Genomic DNA, 22,771 nt, shown 5'->3' on the forward strand with positions numbered 1-22,771 from the left:
AGACAACCACATATTCACACACACACACAATCACTCAAAGACCACAGATAAAGAACTCGTTACTCCGTAACGCAAATACAGGGAAATATAACTACATATTTTTGATCTATAGAAGATCTCCTAAAAATTTTAATAGTAACTTTTACATAAAAGTTGTTTCAGTTTTTGATTTGCTTATAGTTTTTATTATGTTTAATATTTAATGTTGTATATTTTATATTAATCTTCTCTGACCTTATGGGTGCTTAAATATTTTATAAATGCAGAAAATTTTTATTTTTCCCTACCTTTTAAAACTTGATACTGGCAAATAGTTCATGCTTGTTGCATAAATATAAAGAGTGCCACCTGTCAACCTTGTGAAATGTCCATTGTCAGCTGATAAAATTGACATTTGACATCGAAAATAGCGGGAACGTGGGAAATGTTTCAGAAGTTATTTATCAAATAAAGTGAGGTATTGTAATTTACGCCATTCAAAAACCTGATTGAAACAACTGTTAATAGAAGTTGTAAAGGGAAAAGTAAGTACGTAAAAAGAAAAGTACTTCCTCACATACAGATTGGTAAGGCTTTATTTGTTTATAGGAGACATTCATTGCAATAAGATTCGTAAGATTATTGCAAACACAATGTTTTTAATAAGTTTAATCTCTTTACAACTTTTTCAATAGGTACTTAAGAATCATAGAATGGATAAAAGAAACAAGTTTAAAGGTCCACCAGCAAAGAGGTTTAAGTCGCAATATGACGATGAAGATGACATCCCTGCAAGTTTTGAAGATACATTGGCAGGAATGGAAACTGACTTTGACACTTCTTATATACTCGGTGAAGGCCCGGAAAATCAAAATACTAACATTAAATGGTCCCGACCAACACCACCTGATATGAAGCCTAATACTCAGTCTTTAGTATTTCAACAGTTTGATGTTGACCATTATAATGGACAGCCAATTCCAGGTATGCCTGGGTCTCAACTAGCACCTGTTCCTATTATGCGAATGTATGGAATTACTATGGAAGGAAATTCTGTTTGTTGTCATGTACACGGATTTACTCCTTACTTTTATGTTACTGTACCACCAAATTTCAATGAAACGCAATGTTCTGAACTCAAGAGTAATTTGAATAAAGCTATGCTTGAGGATCTACGATCTAACAAAGATAACATAAGAGAAGCTGTATTAGAAGTGAAATTATTAAAAGCAAAATCCATAATGTATTATAAAGGTGACAGTGACATTATGTTTGCAAAAATATCTGTTGCTCTGCCGAAATTGATAGCAGCTGCTAAACGCCTCATTGAGAGGCAGCCTACTTCATATGCATTAATGGATCCTGCATTTTATGAAACAAATATTGACTTTGATATTCGTTTCATGGTGGACACGGCATTAGTAGGCTGTAGTTGGATAGAGCTACCTGCCACAAAGTGGTCTATTAGAAATAAAAATGGTAAATTATTACCTGAATCTAGGTGTCAAATAGAAGTTGATGTTGCTTGGAATTCATTTATTGCTCATCCACCTGAAGGTGAGTGGTCGAAAATAGCTCCAGTTAGGATCTTAAGTTTTGATATTGAATGTGCCGGAAGGAAAGGTGTTTTCCCTGAACCTAACCATGATCCTGTTATACAAATTGCATCCATGGTTATTAGACAAGGAGAATCAGAGCCATATATCAGAAATGTTTTTACCTTAAATACCTGTGCTCCTATCGTTGGTTCACAAGTCTATAGTTACCAATCAGAGTCAGAAATGTTATCAAAATGGTCTGATTTTTTCCGGGAATTAGATCCAGATATTATAACAGGATATAATATAAGTAATTTTGACTGGCCTTATTTAATAAATAGAGCAAAACATTTGAAGGTTGATAATTTTGATTTCCTAGGGCGGATTAGAAATATACGTTCAGTAATAAAGGATTCAGTGATACAGTCTAAGCAAATGGGACGTAGAGAAAACAAAAGCGTTAATTTTGAAGGAAGAGTACCATTTGACTTACTTCTTGTTCTTGTAAGAGATTATAAACTAAGATCATATACATTAAATGCCGTAAGTTATCATTTTCTTCAGGAACAAAAAGAGGATGTTCACCACAGTGTAATCACAGACTTACAAAACGAAAATGAACAAACTAGAAGAAGATTAGCTATGTATTGTTTAAAGGATGCATATTTACCAATAAAATTACTTAACAAGCTAATGTGCATCATTAATTATATGGAAATGGCTAGAGTTACTGGTGTTCCATTATTAAGTCTTTTAACAAGAGGCCAACAGATCAAAGTAGTTAGCCAGTTACTTCGTAAAGCTAAGGAAGCGGGATATTTAATGCCAGCTTACCATGGTCAAGGGTCTGATGAACAGTTTGAAGGTGCAACTGTAATAGAGCCAAAGAAGGGCTACTATGCAGATCCCATATCTACCTTAGATTTTGCCTCACTATACCCCAGTATTATGATGGCACATAATCTTTGCTATACCACACTAGTGCCACCCAATATGCAAAAAGATTTTAATTTGGATGCTGAGGATGTAACAATAACTCCTTCTAAAAATATGTTTGTTAAGTCTAATGTCAGGAGAGGACTTTTACCTGAAATCTTAGAATCTCTATTAGCTGCCAGGAAAAAGGCTAAAGCTGATTTAAAACAGGAAAAAGATCCCTTTAAAAGGTCAGTATTAGATGGAAGACAATTAGCCTTAAAGATAAGTGCCAACTCTGTATATGGTTTTACAGGAGCTCAAGTTGGTAAATTACCTTGTCTTGAAATATCAGGAAGTGTTACTGCCTATGGACGGACTATGATTGAATTTACCAAAACAGAAGTTGAGAAAAAATACAGAAAATCAAATGGCTATAAAGAAGATGCAGTTGTTATTTATGGTGATACTGATTCAGTAATGGTTAAATTTGGGGTAAAAACATTGGAAGAAAGTATGGAATTGGGTAGAGAAGCAGCAGATTTTGTCTCATCTAAATTTGTTAAACCAATAAAATTAGAATTTGAAAAGGTCTATTACCCATATTTGCTTATTAACAAAAAAAGGTATGCAGGTTTATACTTTACCAAGCCAGAAACATATGACAAAATGGATTGTAAAGGAATTGAAACAGTAAGGCGTGATAACTGTCCACTTGTTTCTAACATGATGAGCACTTGCCTTCAAAAGCTGCTTATTGATAGAGATCCAGATGGTGCTGTATCATATGCTAAACAAATCATTGCTGATTTACTGTGTAATCGTATTGATATATCCCAATTAGTGATTACAAAGGAACTTGCAAAAAATGACTATGCTGCTAAACAAGCTCATGTAGAATTAGCAAATAAAATGAAAAAGCGTGATGCAGGTACTGCTCCAAAACTAGGAGATAGAGTGCCATATGTCATATGTTGTGCTGCAAAAAATACACCAGCATACATGAAAGCAGAAGATCCAATTTTTGTATTAGAAAACAGTGTGCCTATAGATTTTAGTTATTATTTAGAAAATCAACTGTCTAAACCTTTATTAAGAATCTTTGAACCAATATTAGGAGAGAAAGCTGAATCACTACTGCTGAAAGGAGAACACACTAGAACAAAAGCAATGGTCACTTCTAAAGTTGGAGCTCTGGCAGCTTTTACCAAAAAGAAGGAAAAATGTATTGGGTGCAAAACAGTTATGCCAAATGACACAAAAAAAGCATTGTGTGATCACTGTTTGGAGAAAGAAGGTCAGTTATATATTACAGAAATTTTCAAACAAAGACAACTTCAGGATAAGTTTTCAAGACTTTGGACTGAATGTCAAAGGTGCCAAGGAAGTTTACATGAAGAAGTTTTATGTACAAATCGTGACTGCACAATATTTTATATGAGAAAAAAAGTTGGTATGGAGTTGGATACCCAAGAAAAGACTGTATTACGCTTTGGTGAACCTCTTTGGTAAATTTTATCTTGAAGTAACATCTCTAAACTGCAAAGATTGCTACATTTAATGAAATTGAAAATTAAACAATTCTAAACACTAACATTTATTTATATGTATGATAATGTCAAAAAGTTCGAAATATTGCAGGAATAAATATATTTGAAACCTAACTTTAATTCTTGACATTATTTATTTCATCCCTTGAATCTCTCGACTGACAGACTGAAATTAATGGATATTTCCTAAGTAGGAAATATCCATATAATATAAGTATATCCATATGATATAAGTATATCATGTGAGTTTGTTCTCTTTCAAAAATAACATCTGATTTGAATGTAATTTAGAACACAGATTGTATTTTGGATAAATAATTTATGCTACACAATTTTTCACCCTTTTACCAAGTCACAGGTTCTAGCAAGTAATAAAAAATACCCAATGCTAATCTATATTTTTTATTTAATACACAAAACATAAATAGGAATGATACATAGTAGATGTCATGAGACAAATGGAATGTAGAATTTAATAAAATTCCATTTTTTTTTTTATCTACAAATCCACTATTAACTATTTACAATAAAACAAAGATCTGAAATAATACTTTTAAGTACTTAAAAAAATCGAGAGATTAAGTCGAGTTTTAGTATGTTGTTTTTAATGATTTTTACATTCTCAAATTTTACGCCTTTCTCATACAATACTTTGCAGTTTAAATATAAATAATTGCCTTATAACTCTTATTATGTCCACTATTGTAATATAAATCAAATTTATAAATAATATTTCCTTTAACTAAACATGTATTTTATCGATCCTGAATTGCTCTGACTTTTTATTTAAAAGGAACAATCTAAACATTATCAAAATTTAAAACAACATTAACAATTATTATCACATCGAAAAATACATGTATTAAATATAGAATTTCATACAATGAAGCATCTGATTTGGTGCTTAAAATGTTAACATCTAATTCTGGCCTCATAAAGATATTGCATAACTCACAACATAACTTCTTAAATATAATTTATATACAAGCCAATAAGGTTTTACAAAAAAAAATTTCTGAGAAAATATGATTCCATTTCATCTATTATCTTGTGATAAAGATCTGTTAAGGTTTGTTTTTAGGTTTTTATTTAAGTTTTTAGAGGCAGGGATAGGGGGTACTTGAACTTCAAAGGGTGTAAGGTTCCCAGTAGCAGTGGTTGTAAGTTTCATTATATCTTCAAGTGTTCTAATAAATGTGTCACATGTTGCTTTTAACAGACTTGATGCTTCTTCGATTTTCTAGAATTATAAAACAAAAAATTAAATAAACTCTAAAATATGAACCAAAAAATATTAAGCCCTGTTAATGATAAATATATCTTATATCTTTAAAAAACTATCCTATGGATAAAAGGTCGAGGTCATTAAATATCTCTATCTCTATACCATGTCATCAATTCAAAGTCATATTTGAAATTTAAGAGGTTAATTTTTTCAATTCACAAAAAGAGGTTTTTTTCATTTCATAATGCATTTTCTCTTTTGAAGTATAGAGTAAAATTGTACCTCCACATCCGGTCCATTGTCATGACTAGCAGCACTTTTAACAGCATGAACTTGTTGCATTAATAAATCACAATAAAGGTGCAATTCTGACTTCTTACTGATTAAAGAATCTTCTACTCCAATAACTGAAACATTTGGAAGTTATCCTCATTAACAAAATAAAACAGTATTTCCCTGTTTTATTTCAATCACAATTTTCTTTTACTTCTTTTATGGTCAGGAATATAATGGTTGTTCACATGTTCTAGCTATACTGTATAGGTATAGTAGCGTAGTATACATTAGGCTTATGCTGCATTTAATCCTTCTGACATGAAAGTAGAGAAAAAAACAGATACCTTTCACATCTGCTATTGATTCCAGACATGCTTTAGCACTGCCTAAAGCCACCAACCATTTCTGTCTATCTTGAGATGAAGGTGCCCGAAGATACATGTGCTGCTGGCCAGGAATGACCAAGTCCATTCTAGTATTATCAATGTTATTAACTGAAAAAAAAGGTTTTTACTATTTTACAATATGAGAAAACAAGACTCTTCGACCACCTTCTTCATTTTCATTTTATATTAGTAGCACTACTGTGCTACTAAACAGAATAAATATATCCCTTTAAATTACAGAGAAAGTAATATAAAAAGAACAGGGAACCATTATGTTCATAATTATAATACATCAGTAACTAAATATAATACATTTTTGTTTGATTGGCAAACAAAAATTTATGCATTTTACCGTAAGCAGCGCGCAACCGCCGCGCTTCTGTTTTAAACTATGAAATTTTGCCAGCACGACAAACGCGCTGCTGAAGTTGCATAAACGTGAAAGCGGTCTTAAGCATAGAAAAGAAAAGGAACTCTAATTACCATTGATTTGACATACTGAAACTTTCACTGAACCTTTACAACCTTGACAGACTTCATCTTGTGATTTATAATAGGATAATATTCCATTTTCTAAAACGAACCATCTTGTTTGCCAACCTGGAAACAATGAACAATTAAAGAAAACAAGAAGAAGAGAGAGTAAAATACGAGCAACCTATGCCATTCGCGTAATGATTTAATGTTAAGGTACCATTCCAATAATTTGTCCATTTCCATAAAACACCTTCCATGTATTAAATAATATTATGGTCCACGTATTGTTCACACGTCACTTTAATATGTTATTTATATTGATTGCTGTGTTGTAAAATAATTTCAATCGTAGGAGTGATTTAATCAACTATTTAAAATTTTAAAAAATTTAATTATTTTTTGGATATATATCTTATATTTTAAGCTAACAGCTTGCGCACAATAACAACAGATTTTTTAGCGACTTTGACAGTAGTGAATTTATTGACAATTTGTTTTGGCAACCCATAGATACTAATAATTAATTAATTCCATAGGTTATACACTATATACTGGTGTTATCAATCTTCGGCTGTTTATTTGTCTACATCTTCGGCGGATTATCATGGACGAAGTATGTAACATATAAGTTATTAGTTAGTATTATGATACTCAAATATCTGCACAGATAACATATTACATCTGTTTATATCATCAGCAGCAGAAGGTTTGGATATAAACGAATAGGAGGTTTATAGAAATATTATTGGTAGGATTGATACAAAGCTATAACCTAGTAATAAAACACTTTTCATATTATAAACCTAATTGTAAAGAGATTTACAATCGCATTTGATCGACATTATAACGTTTTATTTTATTTATCAAATGAAAATTTTGTAAACTAAAGCAATACTTGCATTCCACCCGTTACGCTTTGCTCACTTTAAATACGGATAAAACTCTGGGACTCATTTTTTCGTTGACTACACGGAATATATAACACTAGTTTATCTTACATGGTTGACTACGCGAAGCTTCGGGTGGAGAGCTGATAAGAAATAAAATAGCGTAAAGGATTATTTAAAATAGATTTTACAAAAATTTCACTTATTAAAGTTAAATTTATAAATTAAATTTATAGTATTAACTATAAATTTAATTTTTAAACACAAACAATACAGAAAACAGTAATGGTTTTTATTTCTATTAGAATCTGCAGCTAAACCGTTATCATTTTGTATGTAACCGGTTTTTTAAATATAAATGTCAATATTATGTCAAAACAATTTGTTACAAGCCAGAAGCCACACCCGTCAGCATTCGCCACAGGCAATCGTTTGTAATTCTGTATATCGCAACAAAAACGATTTTATTATTACACTTTTCATTCAATCAACAAATGATCGTAAATTAATAACTAATTTTCAGATATACTCCGTTAATGATAAATCTCAATTTGATTCTTATTTCGATATTATGTGAATTTTATATTCAGTGTAAACGAAATATTGAATTAAGATTCAATTTTAATTTACTGTTACAAATAAATCTGTCAAGTAAAAACATTTAATATCACGACAAAACAATGTTTCAAATGAAATTGCTGGGTGCCTTAACTTTGTTTCAATTGTACATGTTTGTTTATAAAGGTACGTAATTTTTTAATTGTTTGATAGTTTTCACTCATTGATAAAAGTTTACCACTGATTGTACGATTTTTCTAATGCAAAAAAAAAAATACGTGCTATGTTTATGCTGCAAATTGATAAAATTAAACAAGTACCGCACTATTTAAAAAAAGGATCCCTTTGTTTACAGTTAATGCCTTGGAATGTTATGTGTGTGACAACCAAGAGGACAACTCGGAAAAATGTGTTAAGACAATCATGACATGTGAATACAATCAAGATGTATGCCTTACTGAAATAAAATGGGGAAGCACCCCATATTGGTCACAAGGGGCGAAAAAACAATATTATGTATCAAAGAGATGTTCTAATAAAACAGAGTGTGTTATGACTCGCCAACATTATATGCCGCTGTGTACTCATATTTGGTACCAAGATTGGACTTGTTCAGATTGCTGTCAAGGGGATAGATGCAACTATTTTATTATTGTGAGTTTATATGCAACTATTGTACAATTTAGGTTTTTGTATAATCTGAAATTAACCCAAAACAACCAAAACCACAAATGATTTATTTTCTTTGTTAATGAACCATACATCAAGTTTTGTGAATGCTTGTCATTTGTTAGTGTATTTTTATTATTTATTATATGATTATATATTTTTTTACCACATAATGGCGTTTCTGCATCATATATATCCTGAATAATGTTTCAAGTCAATGAAAATGAATATACCTTAGACTTCTATAAAATATTTGTCAGAGGGTCACAGAGATATGTTTGGACTAGTTTTGTATTAGTTCCGATGTTTGCATGACACATGTCCAACATGAGCATCCCAAAGCCTGTAAAAAGGGACAATGAAATGGTATCTTGCATGAAAAAAGAATTGGAAAACAACTGCCAGTGTAACTAACTCAGTATATGTTACCTTACTCTCTGGATTGATGCTTCTGTAACACTAAATGAGGCTCAACTTCCACTTTGTGTATGTATGTTGCTAGAGATTTACCTGAAAAAAAAATGTATGGATGAATCAGCACTAAAATTATAATGTAGACTATGGTTTATCACTAATTTTGGTTTGGTAAATTGGGAAGAAACAGGTTGGGGATTTTTGGAAAGATTAAAACATGCATTATAACTTATTTTAGGTTTTTGATGGAAAAGATGTCTTATTACAGCAAAAAATTCCATTAAAATACTACAAATATAACAAGTGTGAAGCCGCGGGCAAAAGCTAGTAAAGAATATAATTAACTAATATATGATTATATTTTTCAGAGTGGTCAGTCATCAACAAAACCTGCCCTAGCAGTGTTTTTTGGAACAGTGGCTTTTGCCTGGATTTTTCACAACTATTTATAGTTAATGCAGGAAACTTTGTTTTGTTAACATTCCTTATAAAATGAATTAATTAAGATTTCATGGTATTCATAATATTTATATTTGACAAGAAACAATTTTTTTATACATTTTTAGAGTATCAAATAAGTTTAAATTTGTTATTCTGACAACCAAGGAAAAGTTCTATGTCCTATTATTATTATTTTACACATATCTGAAAAATAAGGAACCTATCAAACTTGACTTATCCTTGGGCCACACTATTCTATAACATTATTTTTATTTTATTATTATAGACTGTCTTTAATCCGTCCATTACAAGATATCTAATAATTAATTATACATATTTTTTAACATTACTAGATTAAGTTATTGTTTTATACAACTTTTTAAGGAATATAAATCTTATTTTTATACTATTCGTTTTATTTCAATTTAGTTAGGTTTGCCAGCCTTAACATCCAGTCTATCAAAAATAATATTTTGAATTGTAATCAATGATCTCAAATTTCTGACTATGCAATCTCTTCTGTTACATTACATTTTTGTTCGAGCTACTGGTGCTACTTATATTACTATCAGGCTTACACCTGGACTACCGCCCATGGGAAGGTTGAGAAGAAATAAATTGGGTTTCCCCACTCAGCATACGAAGCACAGTAGCATTTGCATATTATTATTTCACGCTGACTTGTGGGATTGTGGTACCTTTACCGGTTCATGCTGCCCCATTTCATGCTGAAGCGTGCTCGACTCCCACATTCGAAAAATCGCATCAATCTACAAGGGAACAATGACATAATTATTGTACAAAAGATAAAAGTTATACTTAAATATTTGGTAGGTATGTAGCTACATATGGTGCATAATATGTAGCTACCAATTTTACTAAATCAAGTAGACCTTTTTAGTTAAAATCTATATTTCATTAAAACTGAAGATTGCTTGTTGAATCAACATGCTAATCTCAGGGACTAATGGTTCCAATTTGGTTTTTTTTTTTATTATTAAAGTACTGATTTTCATGTGATGAACAGTGAAGAACACAACATTATCTTATCTTATATCTTTAAACGAGCAATTCTTGTATATATATCTGTATATATGTGTATATATAATTGGAATCTCGGAATCGGCTCCAACGATTTTCATGAAATTTAGTATATAGGGGGTTTCGGGGGCGATAAATCGATCTAGCTAGGAATCTTTTTTAGAAAATGTCATATTCGTGTCTTATCGACTTAAACTTACTTTTTTAACAAATAGGAAGCGTTTCAGTAGTCCCAATTTATTATGACGCTTCCTGACTAGATGTCGAATTATTGGCGAATAATAATACTTAGGTATATTTCCAAAAAACACAATTTATAAAAAAACAAAAAAAAAAATTACCGAGCAAAGCTCGGTCATCCAGGTACTAACAATTTTAATAACAAAACTAAGTATTTAAAAATTATTTTAGTATCGTACTTCCTATATAATATTAGTAGTATTATAAATGCGAAAGTTTGCAAGGATGTGTGTGTGTGTGTCTGTTGCTCTTTCACGTAAAAACTACTGAACCGATTGCAATGAAATGCAGACAGCTGGAAAACGGAATAACATATAGGCAACTTTTATCCCGATATCCCTACGAGATACGGACTTGCGCGGGTGAAACCGCGGGACGCAGCTAGTAATTCATATATTGAGTATTATGATGCTATAAATATTCATCATTACAGAACATTACATCATATCTGCAGAAGTTGAGAACTTTCCAGCTCGGATACCCGCAGCGTGGATTACTTTGTGGCTCCTGCCCCTAATCGTATAAAAGTACATGACGATACACACTATATACACGTAAACGTATACATGGTATACATCATTTTATGAGTTTGTGATTAAAACATTTTGGAACAATTATTTTCTAATTAATAACCAAAAGACCTTTTTCGTATATATGCAGCTGTAATAAGGGTTGTAAACAGTGGCGTAGCTACAAAGGGGCTAGGCGGGGCCGGGGGCAGTGCCCCGAGGCCCTCAAGATCAGGGGGAACTCAACTTTTTAAAATTTCTCCCATTTTCAAAATAAATATGACAGGTGGCAAGTCGAGTTTAATCATCTATACGTTTGGATACGGCAAAACGCGCATGACCGTTAACTACGTGGGTTTGAAAATGTTTCTTGAGCCAAGCGACATATTTTTAAATGAACAACTCAATGACACTAAATTGAGTTCTATTTACTCTATTCAAATTCTCTATGACGTTTGTTTTAAATAACGTAAAAAATTCATTAAAAATCACACTATTTCTTTCCAACAAAATTATGATTAAATTGAATTAAATATTACATTTTAAAAATAATATTTATTCGAGAATCTTGAAAAAAAAAATTCCTCGCTGTGGGAACCGAACCCATATCATATGTGCGATACGCCGACGCTCTACCACTAGAGTTATGGAACCCTATAGAAAATAGTAATTAATAAACAAACATGCATTAACTCGCATATATTCAAATAGATATACGCATTTAGACTACATTATTAGCATTTTTAAAGTATTTGTATATTTAATGATTTTAATTCAAAAAACCTTACTAGTTTTCATAGCAGTGGGCCCCATTTGCCCCAGGGCCCTAGGTTACATAGCTACGCCACTGGTTGTAAAAAATAATATTTTATAAAAATATTTATGCATTTATTACAGATTAGTCGTTCACGCGGCTTCGCCAGCTGTTACAAATATGCAAAAGTTTCTTCGTTATAGTATTAGCTTAGACAAGCAGACTAGCAGAAGTCTAAACCAAACAATAATCTATTTCTATACCAAATTTCATGCAGTATCAAAATATAATATAAGCTGTTTTTGGGTGAAAGAGTAACAAACATCCATACATCTATCTATCCCTCCATATAATACCACATAACAATACTATACTTCATACTTACAAACTTTTGCATTTCTAATATTAGTAGGATTCTTTTAAAGCGTAAGATTATTGATAAAAAAGCCCCGTACGATGTTCATTCGTAATTTAGTGTTTTGGTTTTTGTGTGAATCACAAAGCCTATGTATGCCCTTGAGTAGGCTACATTAAGGCTGTAAGCTTTTAGCAGTTTTTATATAAATCGAACCCGACCTAACCCATCTCATAAAAATAAATATATATAATAAATTTATTTCGTTATGTAAGCAGTATGTTATAAATTAAGAACAATCTCGAGAGACTATTACCGCGCGACATTTAATCTAACGGTACTTACTATTTTACAGTGACATAATATTTATTAATCTGTCACTGTCAATGTCTGCGAACTGAAGGCTTGCGACTAGTGAAGGTGAAGCAAGCGTCAATTCAAGAAAAGCAGTCACCTAAATTGTAAAGGTGGAAGCAGGATTAATGTCAACGTCGTGTGCCTTTTTATTTGTGAATCTTCTGGACGTTTACTCATTTTTTTAGCTGATAAATATTAGTCCACAAAAGTGTTAAACCAACGCAAACATGCATTATTATAAACCGATACCAATACTTATTGTTTTGGTAAGCACTATTTCTTCGAATAGCTTTTGCATCGATCTCATTTTGTACACGTATATATATACGTGTTTGTTGATCTTACGGTCAATTATTTATAAATTAACGTTGTTAATTATGTAGAACATGTTATGTTTCAGATCTTTCACACATTTTATAACCCGACCGATAGTGGTGCTGTACAAATTACACAGAGTAATTTAGATATGGTTCTAGGTAAAGCCGCTCATAATTGTATTTAATGCTTACGTTCCTATAATTGAAACTGTATAATGAAGATTATATATTATGTTGTAGCTTCCAATGAGGTGGTTTTTATAAACTTTTATGCTGACTGGTGTAAATTTAGCAATATGCTTATGCCCATATTTGATGATGCGGCGGACGAAGTGTCAAAAGCCGGGTATGATACTGGGAAAGTTGTTATGGGAAAAATTGATTGTGATAAGGAGCCAGCTATTGCTACTAGATTCCACATAACAAAGTATCCCACTCTGAAACTGTTTAGAAATGGATTACCAGCTAAAAAAGAATACAGAGGTATGGTTTGAAATATTGGTTTAATCATAATTGTTTTTTTAAAGTTAAATGCTTAAATAATTAATGCCTGTGTATTAATAAGGCTCTAGTTTCAAATAAAGTAAGGGAAATAATTAACATAGATAAGATATTAATTTATGTCAAATATATTCATTTGCGAAAGAAAACGCTAAAATTTTCTATATTGCCTTTATACTTAATATAATTAATGGTGTATCTATATGAATTTAGATTACTATTCATACATATAAATTAGGCAAGTAGTAAATACTCACTTTTCATTTATTTTTATTTAAATCACAGGACAACGGTCAGTAGAAGCATTTGCAGAATTCATTAAAAAGCAGCTAACCGATCCTGTTCTTACATTTGGATCATTAAAAGAGCTTCACAACTTGGCGGAAGATAAGAGACACATCATTGGCTATATGGATAGAAGGGATCAGCAAGAGTATGATGTTTTAAGGAAGGTGGCTGCTTCTCTTAAAGATGAATGCCTTTTCCATGCTGGCTTTGGTGACGCCTCTCAGCAAATGCATCCTCCAGGTAGTTATTTGTAGTAAAAGTGGTTAAAGTGTGTTATAATTTGTATAAACTCTTTTGTGATCTTATTATCATTTGAACTGAATTCAAAACTATAATCACATGATTTATGTAATGTTATTGTAACATTGTCTGTAATCTGAAACTGCTATTTTCTTAAATTCAAATGGTTTATACAATAACAACATGATGATAACAAGAACTAGATTTGTTGTTGTTATATTTGTTTTACATTGAATATTTAACTGTGTTTCAGGTCAGCCCATAGTTGTATTCAGAACGGATAAGAAAACATCAGTTGAGCCTGATGAAACCTATACAGGGTCTTTGCTGAATTTTGATGAGTTGTACACTTGGGTGCAAAAGAAATGCATACCTTTAGTTAGAGAGATCACATTTGAAAATGCTGAGGAACTTACAGAAGAAGGCCTGCCGTTCCTTATACTATTCTATCATCCTGATAACCATGAGAGTATTAAGAGGTATAAAGAAATTGTTGCAAGGGAATTGGAATCTGAGAAACGTAAGTATATTATTATCTTATAGTCACAGCTAATTTTGAAAGTTTCCAGTTGAGAAGTTCAAAACTAACAATTATAATCCTAATTCAGGTTGAGACAATGAATGATGATGATAATTTTCAAACAACAAACTCGTTAACTATATTTTGTCTGAAATTTTAAAACTATATCCATATGATATAGAAGTGTTCAAGGTTAAATCTATGTAAATGCAAAATACAAATAACAACATGAAAACTTTTTGCAAATCTAATATATAAAATTCTCGTGTCACAGTTTTCGTTGCCAAACTCCTCCGAAACGGCTGGACCGATTCTTATGAAATTTTGTGTGCATATTGGGTATGTGTGAGAATCGGCTAACATCTATTTTTCATACCCCTAAAGGATAAGAGTTAGGCAGAACAGCGTTTGCCGGGTGCAGCTAGTATTATTATATAAAAGGCTTAAATTTTTTTTGGCTGGCTTTTAAGCTACATGTTATTAATTTTTCACCCAACATCCCAAAAACGATTGAGGTTCTTAATTTGACTGTAGTTTTTTTTGGCTTTGTTGCATCATAGCTCTGTGGGTTTTCAACCGATTGATGGTCCCATTTTATAATTTTGAGTGGAGTGAGGAATTTTTTTAAAAAATAATGTTTATGAAGACACATTTGATTGGAGTAAAGAACCTTTTTGTATATTTTATTTTAGAAAATGTGAACTTTTTGACGGCTGATGGAGTTAAATTTGAACATCCCCTGCATCACCTTGGCAAATCAGTTGCTGATTTACCTTTAATTGCTATCGACTCATTCAGACATATGTATCTGTTCCCTGATTATAAGGATATGGAAAAGCCTGGAAAGTTGAAGGAGTTCTTGCAAGATCTATATTCTGGAAAATTGCATAGGTAATATATAGTTTTGTTTTTATATTAACAGTTTTGAACTTAAAGTCAAATACTGATAACATTACTGGTAAACCTCCATTTGTGTCAAACTGTGCGTTTCGGTCAGTATTTTTGTTTTAAACTGACTTGTCTTTATCTTCTTATCAGACAATGTAACAAAGAGACTGTTATATTTGTGATTCAAGATAAAATATATTCATAAGATGTTTATCTTATGATTGTTTTGTTGTGTAGCAAGGAAATCTTCATGGTTTCAATTTTATATTATTTACATGGAATTGATGTCGCTGTAATAATGCGTTATGTTTTCTCAAACAGACATAATTCAAACATTCTAACTAGGCCATAATCAAAACTAACTTAAATTATAAAAGCAACTGATGATATACAATTTAAAACTAAGTATAAACTTATGTAAATACCATTTTATCTCACTAATCTATAAAAATATGTATTCAACATTAACCAAAATACTATGGCTATGATCACTGCGCAAGATTATTAATTTGATATATATTCTGAATATTCATTAAAAAATTGATGTTTTTCATTTGATGATGATGAACTTTCATAAAGAAACTTTGTCCTTAAATAGTCAATTTTCCCTGAGTGAAAAGTTAACATAATATATGTCCATAGCTTCTTATTATTTAATTAAACATTTATAAAGAAATTAAATCTTTAATATTTTTTTAGTATTATCTCTAAATAAGGAAGTAATAGAAACAACCCTATAAATCGGAATTAATTACGTAAAATCGTTCTTTTTATTTCTTTTAATACTCGAACATATGATTTTTTTTTCAGAGAATTCCATTACGGCCCTGACAATCCCCAAGTTCTGTTGAATGCAGAAGTGAAAGTGACTACACCACCTGAATCTACTTTCAAGAAATTAGCACCATCCAAAAATAGATACACTCTACTCAGGGACGAATTATAAGGCCATTTAACATTGTGTTAGTAATTAGAAATTTAATTTCACCGAAGCACGTTTTTTTTTCTTTTCTTTTCACCGAATGGTTTTTAATTTAATTTGTGAATGCTCAATTGAAAGAATAGAAATTTAATTAACAACAAATAACATAAATATCTGTGTCTATTTATTGTTTATGCAGTTTCATAAATGAGCTTTACTTTATTTGTCATTTTATGACGTTTTTATTGCTACATAATTATTACTTTTTTCTTAAATGTTTCCATACTAATGATGAATTTGGAATTTGTATTTTTATTTAACCTGTTTAATTATGTATTCCATTTCATACAGAGTTCATGAAATTGTTGGTAACTTTTTAGTGGTAAAATTTATATATTCTGGTAAAGATTACTAGTGACGTCAATCACTAAATCTTTTATTTAAATTTATAATGTCTAACCATATTAAAATAAGTAGTAAATATATCTTACTAGGCTTTTAACGAAAAGCGATCATAGCAATGTAAATTTGCAAAAACTTCATACATTAACTTTGTTTACTCTTTTATTAAAATATAAATTTTAAGGCATTGATTTACAATGTACGGCTATACTTACAATTACGCCCATAAAATATTCTAAATAAAAATCTATCTACGAATCTATTCGGCACATTTTCCACTAAATTGTGTTTCTTCCGCGTTTTGAATACAACGCTACAGAATGAAATGTTCTGCGAAAATCTATCCTAATAATAGAGTATCCAGATTTCCAAAAGATGGAGACACATATTTCAGGTAGGTGTCACTTGGAAAATAAAAAGTGTTGCTAAAATGTACTTCTTGCTTTGTGTTTGCGTCCATCTCTTTCGCGACATAACTACAAACTCGTAATGAGAGTATACAGATTTAGAACGTTACTCCCTAGGAATTAAGTGTTGATTTGTATGATTATGTTAATGTATACGCATATACAGCGCCACTCGTATATACACATTATTGATGACCTTTTAAATGGCGATTGTGAGTCTAGTCGCTTATAGTATGTCAATGCTTTAAGGACTTAAAAAAACATGTTACAAAGATTAACACACTTAGATGTAATTTTTAAATATTTTTCAGTGGGAAAAAGGGGTTGCAAAATTCCTATAGCACTTTATTGTAAGTCTAAGTATGTATTGTAAGTTTGTATTTATAAAGATATTAGAAGGATTTTTAATTACAGGAAAGATTTTGCACATACCTTTCTTAAGCTGCATTTAATTATCTGTTTATTCTTTATATAATCTGTGGAGTGTTCTTTGTATTTTGATAGAATTAATTGCTATTTAATAATATGTATTTACTCATAATACTATTTATTATTTTTTTCTTATTGAAATACTTTTATCTCATCTTTCACAATTTAATATTCATATGGTTGGAATCATCAAAATTTATAATGTAATAAGTATGGAATTCTATCATTAAGACATTGATTAATGAGCAATTTCGTTGTCCTTTAAATCGAATAATATGTTATTGTTTTTTTTGGTCTTTGCATATAATTTTTTAGCACGTTTTGACACATAAACATTATTGATTTGCTTACAACTGTTTAAGTATACACTTCTGGAAGTATACTGAATTTTTGATATCTGTATCTATCGTATAATGAACTGATACTAAAAAAAGTAAATTTTGAAATCAATTATATAAGAATATTTAAGGCTAAATGATGTACAATAATAAAAATAAATTATAACAATGTTCTTGTTTTCTGGGTCACTTGCGTGCGAACATTCCACCAATGTACGAATGTTTGCACATGCAAAAACAGCGCACCGCAAGAAGGCGAAAAAATTAGCAAATATCGTTCTACACTTAAAAAATGAGTTTGTATATTCGTAGGAATGCGAGTGAATGGCATTAAGCTACTTCCATCAAACTTTTATGTTTTCAAGAACTGCAGAATGTGTATATTATGACAGCTTATCTATGTGTTTATATTTCGGTATTCTTTAATTAATTCTATAAGACCATAACGTAATCTTTAATAATCTTTAATAAGTTTCGCAGTGCGCACATCTCATTTATTTTTAAAAACAATATAGTGGAATTCGATGCTAGAATGTTTGGTTGTTTGTACTATATTATTTATAGTTGTTATGATGTATTCAAACACAAGTTTACGTGTGGAATTATATCTTCCTCGATATTAATCAATAAAAAGTCTATATTAATATAGCTCCTAATATTATATAGCGTTTCTGTTGCATTTAATTTCGAAGTAGGTATTAAATTGGCTCTTATATCAGTTATTATAAAAATAGTGTCTAATGATTATAAATATATTTTTAATGTTTTAGTTTATAACCAAAAGAAGTATACAAAATTAACGCAGATGTGTGTGAGCAGCTGAAATTCAAATATTGCAAACTGCGTCTAATTTGATATTGAAATTGGCATATGATTAATACACAAATATGTATTAATCAAATATATTTGAAATTTCTTCAATACACGAATAAACCCCCCCTTTTAGCAAATAATAATCTATGAATATTCTGCTTTTGAAATTAGGAATTGCTTCCCTTATAGTACATGTAGGATTATAGATTAGTTGACGTACGAAATGTACAAAATTTGTTAAATATAACAAATATATTAAAACTTTGATAACTGCCTCCAACAAACAACAGAAGACTATAACTGTAAATAGGTATAATGTACCTAATTACTTAGTAGTATAATTCATACGTGTAAATGATTGTACAAAATGTATGTTTTGTGAATTGTGTAATAATTAAAATTTTCAAGCCTACTCGTTGTTCATTTCTTGTAATACACTGTTCAGATATAATACGCATTTAACCTTTTCACAAGCTTTATCATATTAAAATTTCATTTAAATACATACATATTAGGTATCTAGTAATTAGGTACAACGACAATGTACAAAACTCTTTTAAATTTTTCTTTATTACGTCCCATTTATAGCTTTTATTAAGTCTTGAATTAATCGATTATTTCATGATAGCAGAATTACACAAACGTATCTTCTTAATATAATTGTTCTTGAGGCATAAAAAATGCTTTCTTTGCGACTGCATTTGCGATGCTGTACACCAACTTTATTTATTAATTTATTATATATACCAGGGGTATAGTACAATCGGTGGCCTTATCAGTGTGCAGTGATCTCTACCAGGCAACCGCGGAGAGAAAGGTAAAAGCGAAATATTTTTTTTTAATTTCTCAGTAGTAATACAGAGAAAGCTGGTGTTCAGCGCTTTATATGCACCACAAGTTAAAGTAACTATTTTCATACTTTACTAAAAACCTAAATCTGTAAATAAAAGACACGTTACTCATCCGATTGACTAACATAGACAAAATACAGATTACTAAATAGTTACTACGTATGCTCAATATTCATTTAAGCAACTAGCTGTTGGCCGCAGCTTTGCTCGTGTGGTTAAAATATACATTCATAGTACAAACTCTTAAACGAGTAGAATTTATTAAAATCGTTTCTTAGCTGATACCTAAAAGGTAGGTAGGCTACCAAATTTCAGTACAGTAGTTTGAGCGTTGATAGATCAGTCAGTAAGTTTAAAAAATAATTTCATTTTTAACCGCAAGATGGCGCTGTAAGGTTTATTCTACGATACAACTTTTATTAGAGGATAGTTCGGATCAAAGCATTATGTGTTTGTAACGATTAAAATAAAAGCTACTCGATCGATTTTAAAATTTATTTAACCGGCTAAAATTTTAAATGCTGTCCGTTTTTTAACAATTCATTCTATTCATATTATCACTCATAATGGGAAAAATAATTAACATTACGTGTATAAATTGATCATTCATATTTACCTACTATTATGGGTTACCTTCTACTACTTCAAGCCGACGCTCGTGAATTGCTCGCGTCATAAAAACCACGTCTTAATTGGCTTATTCGTCTCAGTGAGACAGCATTGGATTGAACAACATAAGTTTTAGTTGTTAGGGTAAACAACACTAGAACCTTCTTCGTTCTTGGATACGTCGGTTAAAAAGGTTTTGTGACAGTCTTTTGTTTTCTATAGATATAATTATAATAAGGAAAATATAACGAATTGCAGCGTGACCTACCAATGGTGCCTGTACATAGTGCTATAATACCGAGCAATTTTTTTCCGCTCAAAATAAATTTTACTAAAATGACGAGGGTCGTTCAACGGCGTCAAATGTGTCATTAAGGATATCTCTTACGACCGGACTGTTGTGTAAAACAAACTGTTCGGGACATAGTTTTTGCTTATGTAGGGCAATTTCGGCTGTCACTGACTAAACGAGCGTTGTTTGAAAACCGCCGCTGCGCCGCGGGGAGCCTTCGATCAGTAGAATTCTAGTAATTTATATTTTTTGCATCGTGCGTAATTTCTAGTTTATACTATTATCAATAATCAATTCATTTGAACATTAATAGAGCGTTAATTCGAAAATAAAAAGCTTCTTTATTAAACGGTCATAGGTACATCTATTTAGCTATATTGGATCCATCCGTTATCCTCAGTATATATTGGAGAAATAAATGAGAAGTATATAGAAGTAGTAAGTACTGCTACTTGTGATACTATGTAAAGCTCAATTGAACAGTTTATGCTATGTATGAAAAAAAAGTACGTTGATACTAGGTTCTTATTAGTATTTAGTATCAATCAAGTGGGTAGTGCACTGCGCATAAATAATAATTATTATAATAATTATTAATTTGTATGTCTCCTTTGAGTGTCTTTTTGTAGTTTTGAAGTAAGTTTTTTTTTTTTAGCTTTATTGCCCCATAACAATTCTAAACTAAATAACTTAAAAAATATACATGGCAATCAGGACAAACTCTGCCATTCTGTCGAACTTTAATACCTGAGAGCGCTGATTTTCAGTCTGCAAGAGTGTTTTAAATTCCGAGGTTTATTTAACCTATATTTCACACCAACTGTATTACAAAATGTACAGAGTTCTTAATAAGAAGATAACTTTGAAATAATGCATCTATTAATAATTAACTTTTTACAAATATAAAACTTTCATATAAAGCAAACAAATATACATAAATACTTGCATATTTAAATACTGCAGAAGATTTTGTAACCTAATATATGTAGGTATGTAAAAATATATGTAGATAGTCATATATCATACATTCGCAATTAATAGTTTTGCTTTATTGCGATGTTAAGTTGACTACATACTATATGTTGTTTAAAAGTATAATTTTGTATTTTTGCTATAACGATATGTATATTATATTTTAATAATCGTTTATTAATATCTCCACTATATTATATCTCATACTTCATTATAATTGCTGTAAGTCATATATTTTAAAGATATTATAAACACAGTAACTAAGCAACTAAATACAAAACAAAGTATTTAGTTGTTTTTGACCATCGTAATAACGTTTGATTTATAGTTAAATAATAATCATTTCTTTCTTTCTTTCATCTATAAATAAGGAATTTAAATTTTAATCGCATACTAACCGATCCACTCTTATTTTCCTATTTTTTGACAAAAATTAGGTTTTATTCGTATATACTGCTTCAGCATGATAAAGTCATTTAATCTAACATACAATATATGTAGATAATCTACATAAAATACCTACTTACCTTTTATTTTGTCTTAAGATTTCCCGTCATGGCAAAGAAAAAAAAGATTCGCGCGTTGATGCTCATAAAATACTCGATAAAGTGTCAAATCTCAAATATAATAAAAATTCGCATCTTTTTATAAAGCACTACAATGAAGATACAAAAACGTCAACTTTGACAAAGGTAGTCCGTGCGAACCTGCGCCAGGTTCATTGTAACAACAGGTACTTCGAGTGATCTTGTTACACTTGCATTGACGATCCCCGTGGATTCACTCCTTTACGAATAAATGCGAAATAACAAAGTTCCGATCAGATAACACCAGCGTCCGCATCTATTCTAGGATTATTAAATGCTCGTGTACCTAATCCTACCCCGATTACAGAACTCGGAACAAATTCAACTTCTCCTAGATACTCCACTAGACCGGTAGCAAGTTTGAGTTTGAGGATCGTGCTGTATAACCAGCAATTACAATTTAATCAAATAATTACGCAGGACATAGCGAATCTAAGAACATGTATAGCTTGCTATTTTGTCATTATTGAAATTGCGGTCCGCTTCGCATTTAATTTTGCCATGGCTTCCACTTACCTGCGTACCTACGTCTTGTAAATAGCAGTTGTAAATAAGCGTCGCCAATTTTATGCCGGATAGAGATTGTTATTAGGTTAATAAGTATGGCCTTCCGATCCACACATAAATATTCTTAGTCACTTTATTACAATTGCGAAATATGAACAAGTGGAATAGAAATACATAACTAAGCAAGGAGCTTAATTAGGAAATTAATAAAGAATTGTCTTAACATGTTTTACGAGTATTCTCTTCTTCGACTGAGGTTTGATTTTCGGATAGGTAATGTGTTATTAGTTGACTACTGATATAAACGCATACAAATT

At 30.8% G+C, this 22,771-nt stretch overlaps 4 protein-coding genes and 1 long non-coding RNA gene across 6 annotated transcripts; 3 read left to right on the plus strand and 2 right to left on the minus strand.

The window, feature by feature from the left end:
• The first annotated feature begins 395 nt into the window (after positions 1-395).
• Positions 396-4,098, plus strand: LOC119834992 (DNA polymerase delta catalytic subunit). 2 transcript variants are annotated; one of them, XM_038359569.1, is made up of 2 exons: positions 396-566; positions 675-4,098. In XM_038359569.1, exon 2 carries the CDS (start codon positions 693-695, stop codon positions 3,942-3,944), a length of 3,252 nt encoding a protein of 1,083 aa, XP_038215497.1. In that variant the 5' UTR covers positions 396-566; positions 675-692; the 3' UTR covers positions 3,945-4,098. The 2 variants fall into 2 exon arrangements, with proteins under 2 accessions (XP_038215497.1, XP_038215498.1); XM_038359570.1 differs by having other exon boundaries at positions 396-524.
• Positions 4,099-4,368: 270 nt separating this feature from the next.
• LOC119835276 (pleckstrin homology domain-containing family A member 3-like) lies at positions 4,369-6,836 on the minus strand. The gene is made up of 5 exons (XM_038360002.1): positions 6,564-6,836; positions 6,353-6,469; positions 5,828-5,977; positions 5,490-5,614; positions 4,369-5,222 (listed from the first exon to the last, which is right to left on the minus strand). Exons 1-5 carry the CDS (start codon positions 6,601-6,603, stop codon positions 5,019-5,021), a joined length of 636 nt encoding a protein of 211 aa, XP_038215930.1. The 5' UTR covers positions 6,604-6,836; the 3' UTR covers positions 4,369-5,018.
• Positions 6,837-7,614: 778 nt separating this feature from the next.
• LOC119835266 lies at positions 7,615-9,719 on the plus strand. The gene is made up of 3 exons (XM_038359993.1): positions 7,615-7,977; positions 8,147-8,445; positions 9,243-9,719. The coding sequence occupies exons 1-3, from the start codon at positions 7,914-7,916 to the stop codon at positions 9,324-9,326; spliced, it is 447 nt and encodes a 148-aa protein (XP_038215921.1). The 5' UTR covers positions 7,615-7,913; the 3' UTR covers positions 9,327-9,719.
• LOC119835267 lies at positions 8,515-9,196 on the minus strand. Its single transcript, XR_005288035.1, has 2 exons — positions 8,890-9,196; positions 8,515-8,803 (listed from the first exon to the last, which is right to left on the minus strand). It is a non-coding gene; the product is annotated as an uncharacterized LOC119835267 (long non-coding RNA).
• A 2,908-nt stretch (positions 9,720-12,627) lies between the features above and the next one.
• On the plus strand, positions 12,628-19,048 carry LOC119834976 (endoplasmic reticulum resident protein 44). The gene is made up of 7 exons (XM_038359549.1): positions 12,628-12,837; positions 12,972-13,047; positions 13,129-13,371; positions 13,675-13,917; positions 14,171-14,437; positions 15,130-15,328; positions 16,136-19,048. Exons 1-7 carry the CDS (start codon positions 12,799-12,801, stop codon positions 16,269-16,271), a joined length of 1,203 nt encoding a protein of 400 aa, XP_038215477.1. The 5' UTR covers positions 12,628-12,798; the 3' UTR covers positions 16,272-19,048.
• The last annotated feature ends 3,723 nt before the right edge of the window (positions 19,049-22,771 follow it).

This window comes from Zerene cesonia, chromosome 20 (assembly GCF_012273895.1).
Source record: "Zerene cesonia ecotype Mississippi chromosome 20, Zerene_cesonia_1.1, whole genome shotgun sequence".
NCBI classification, from domain to species: domain Eukaryota; kingdom Metazoa; phylum Arthropoda; class Insecta; order Lepidoptera; family Pieridae; genus Zerene; species Zerene cesonia.